The sequence below is a fragment of the Morone saxatilis genome, unplaced genomic scaffold, assembly GCF_004916995.1.
Source record: "Morone saxatilis isolate NCDOM2014 unplaced genomic scaffold, NCSU_SB_2.0 Contig20, whole genome shotgun sequence".
Taxonomy (NCBI): Eukaryota; Metazoa; Chordata; class Actinopteri; family Moronidae; genus Morone; species Morone saxatilis.
Genome location: NW_023339763.1, coordinates 4,498,253 through 4,502,207, shown reverse-complemented (window position 1 = coordinate 4,502,207; position 3,955 = coordinate 4,498,253). Strand labels below are relative to the sequence as shown.

At 43.6% G+C, this 3,955-nt stretch overlaps 1 protein-coding gene across 1 annotated transcript in view; it reads right to left on the bottom strand.

The window, feature by feature from the left end:
- Positions 1-1,714: 1,714 nt before the first annotated feature.
- zgc:158291 (uncharacterized protein LOC572084 homolog) overlaps positions 1,715-3,955 on the bottom strand; it is a 2,519-nt gene continuing 278 nt past the window's right edge. The window contains exon 2 of the mRNA XM_035667022.1: positions 1,715-2,644. Within this exon, the coding sequence (XP_035522915.1) occupies positions 1,715-2,644 (930 nt within the window). The remainder of the gene's footprint in view (positions 2,645-3,955) is intronic.

Below are 3,955 nucleotides of genomic sequence, written 5' to 3'. Positions count from 1 at the left end.
TGCGCTCCACAAAGGTGTCAGTGATAATAATAATAATAATAATAATAATAATAATAATAATAATAAGCAAAATATTCATTTTCATGAGGACACAAAAGGGGGAGATCAACAACTTAATAATAAGCATCATAATAATAATAATAATAATTTGATTGTCAAAGCATCATTGCAGTGAACTTGAACATACAACAGGTTTACACATCAGTGAGTCTTCTAGGCCTAATTCACCATTTAATCGGTGGAAGAGGAACACAAAGAAAAAGAAAACACATTAAAAAACAAACCAAAAATGATCCTATACTCGTCTTTTTTTTTAGCGTGTGTGTGTTTTTTTTTTAAATCACCATGAACGTGCCAACACTTGCGTAATGAGGTAGCCACACAGCTATACCGTGTGAATGTGTGTGTTCGTGCGTGTGTTTGTGTGTGTGTGTTTCTTATTATTGCAATGCATTCACTTGGGGAGGTTATTTTCATATTTTTGGAGCCATAAAACGCACAGAAAACCCCCCTCTCCCCCCTTTACGAGTAAACCATGCAATGGGTTACAGTTATTGTGCCTCATAAAGTCGCCACAGACCGACACTGGTACTCCTTTTTGTCCGATCTGTTCCCCAAAAACTATTGAATACCCTACAGAAACGAACACCTGGGAGAAAAGACAGCGAAAATTCAATACATTTCAATGAGCTTTTCCACACACGGAGGTGCAACATATTCACAAATATGTACAATGATAAATATAAAAAAGCTATTCCGACTAAGGAGGATAATATCAATTATTCCTCGATCATTATTCTGCTTATTTTTTGTACAATAATTGCCATAAGAATTAAGTGGGACGGAGCATTGCCCCCCCATCTTTTTCCGCCACGATGGTGATCACTTCCTCCCACATCTCGGAGAGCATCGGCCTCTTCTGTGGAGAACCATAAAAGATTTGAGAGTCTCGAGTTTTTGGACAGGGGTCTCAGTCTTTTTCTCCCAGTCCCGGTGCTCCGTCTCCGCTGTCAGAATCAAAAAAAAGGTACACCGTTGAATCCAGTTGTTTTTTGCAGCTACGTGAGGCTGAACCTTCCAAAAAACAATGATAATTTAAAAAAAAAAACAGTTCCTGCATACTGAGTGGAGAATAGTCATCAGGTGTCCCGCATCCAAACCTCTCAGCGCCTCTACAAACACAGCTAAAGGGCTCCAGGGTTTTTTCTTTGCCGCTTCAGAAGCAACATAAGTTGCTGCCTGTGTTGAATACTTTCTGTGAAATCGTTTCCACATCTGGATTTCAGGCACTGGTGCAAAAAAAATTAAAAAAATAAGAATAAACACGGCTGTGAATGCTGCTCCTTTACAAGGTGGACAACACTGTAATGGTTCTTAACAAGACATTTAGTCCATTTTTAGTCAGAAAATGTGTTTTTTTTTTCTTCAATAAATAACGAATTCAGCCAATGAGGTGGCAGCTTCTTACATTTTCGATGCAGTCTCATTTGAAAGCAAAAAAATCACACTGGTTAAATAACTAACTGTTATCTTAAGACTCGGTGAGATGACTTGTTGAGATGGATAATCTGGCTGTGTGTGGAACTGGTCCAGCCCCAGTAACCAGAGGCACAACGGTGTACCTTGTTTTTTCTGACAGTGTGCAGCAGCAGCTTGTCTCTGATTTGTCTTTTTGTAAACGGGGCAGAGACCCGCGGGTTTCCCCACGCTGGTCTTAGTGCGTCGCAGAAAACTTCATCCGTTTCTGCTTTTGCCTCTGATTGCAAAACCAAACCCGGACCACGTTCTTTTTCAGGTCCAGTTTCTCGGCGATTGCGGCGATCTTCTCCGACGAGGGCCTCGGCTGCACGGCGAAATAAGCCTCCAGGGAGCGCTTCTCGGGGGCGGCGATGGACGTTCGTTTCCTCTTTTTGTCGCCCCCGTTGAAGATCTCCGGCTTGGCCATCTTCTCCCTCTGCGCCCGCTCCGCCTCCTCCAACCAGGCCTCCAGGATCGGCTTAAGGGCTACCATGTTGTTGTGCGACAGCGTCAGGGACTCGAACCTGCAGATGGTACTCTGGCTCAGACACCCGACCCCGGGGATCTTAAGGTTGGCCAGGGCCGCGCCAACGTCCGCCTGGGTCACCCCGAGTTTGATCCTCCTTTGTTTGAACCTCTCGGCGAACGACTCCAGTTCCCGAGGATCGGGCTCCGAGTCTAAGCCAGTCCCCAAGGAGCTGTGGGACCCCAGCCCGTGTGGGTGCATGTTCATGGACTGTGAGTGATGGTGGTGCTGCATGTGGTTGATGGCCGACATGTGGGCTGCGTGGGCGGTGTGAGAGGCAGTGGAGCAGACGTCCGAGCCGGCCATGCCTCCCAAAGAGATGCCCGGTGTGAGGTGGTCCAGCAGGTCTCCCTCCAGGCCCTGTGACGGCTGGTGGTGCGCCGGGTGGTGGTGGTGGTGGGAGCTGAGCACCGACGGGTGGTGCAGGTGCGCGGAGGAGGAGGTCGGGGTGCAGGTCATGCTGGTCATGGTGGTCATGGTGTGGTAGGTCGCGTCTGGTTTGAACGGATGACTCTTCTGGGCCACAATGTCCACAGCGGCCAGAGCCTCGGCTCTCTGCAGCAAAGTCTCATCAAAGCCGGCGAAGATGTTGCCCTGAAGCTGCGAGGGGAGAAGAGTCAGACTGCTTAGAGAGGAAATCTGACAGAAATCAACATATTGATTTAATCATAACCAGTTTCAACAACGTTTTTTTTTTTCCACTGTGCCTCCATCATGCTCAACCTTTCTAATATGGATCACCCCAAGCATGGACTATTTTAATTTTACTGTAAAAACACCCATGTTCAGATTTCTTTCTATTTAATTAGAAATTAAGCCTAAACTTTAAAAGGTAAAAACTGGTCAAAAGAGAAAAAAATGACTCGCTGCAGATTAATATCAGTCAGATGGAGCTGTTCTTATTTTTACACACTAAATATTTGACACCATTCTCAGCTTCTCGTATAAGTTTCCATTTCTAGCTGTGAGATGAACTAACTAACTTTAAAAATTGAATATTAAGCAGCGTAACAAGCGTGGACATGTTTAGGGTACTATCTCAACTATGCACAATATGTAAAAGTGTCCTTACAGCTTCGATGCAAAGACAACAATTAACTTTACATTTTCATACAACTTTCACTGAACTTCGTTTCTTACTCGTCAAACAATGTAATCTAATGCAACTTGGACATCACTGGATCTGCCCAACGCCTAGAAAGTGTGTCAGCGTGGATGGATATTCATTTAAAATTAATATTTACGATCTACTGAATAATTTCTACGGACAATGAAATGAGACCAGTGTGAGTTTGAATATGAATGGGACAATATGAGATAACACGCGCTTAGAGAATCCACGCCGGCTCTTCTTCTTTTTTTTTGCTTCCTCCTTCATCTTTTATCTCCTTTCACTTTTAGCAGCATCACTTGCACTTGCCTGAATGCAGGATTTGGCTTCTCGGAGACGCATTTGTGAGCCTTTTTGCGCACAGACGTGCTGCTCTAAGTGACCATAGTGTCTTGTTTTCTGTGTCTGGTGCTATCTGATCCATCCTGTCATCTCCATATGCCAGTTGGCTCAAATGTTGTGTTAGATTTTATATTTAATTTATTGATGTAATTTTGTTTTTTGCAGTTATGCCTAATTTCCTCTACTGTGTCCAAACAGGACGCCTTTATTGCTTCCTGTTTTATGGTTGTTAAATTGGAACATTTTTACTTTAGTGACCAAAATATGTATTTTCTGCTTAAATTTCAGGTTTACTTATATTCCAGAAATGGATGTAGAACTCATATTACAACTATAATGCGTCAGAATATAATCCAGGGCCAATTCTTCCTGTGTGAGTCTGTGCGCAATAAACCCAATACCTAATAATTCACGAGCTATCTTCTGTAAAAGTTATCAGATTCACCAGGCACAAAAAA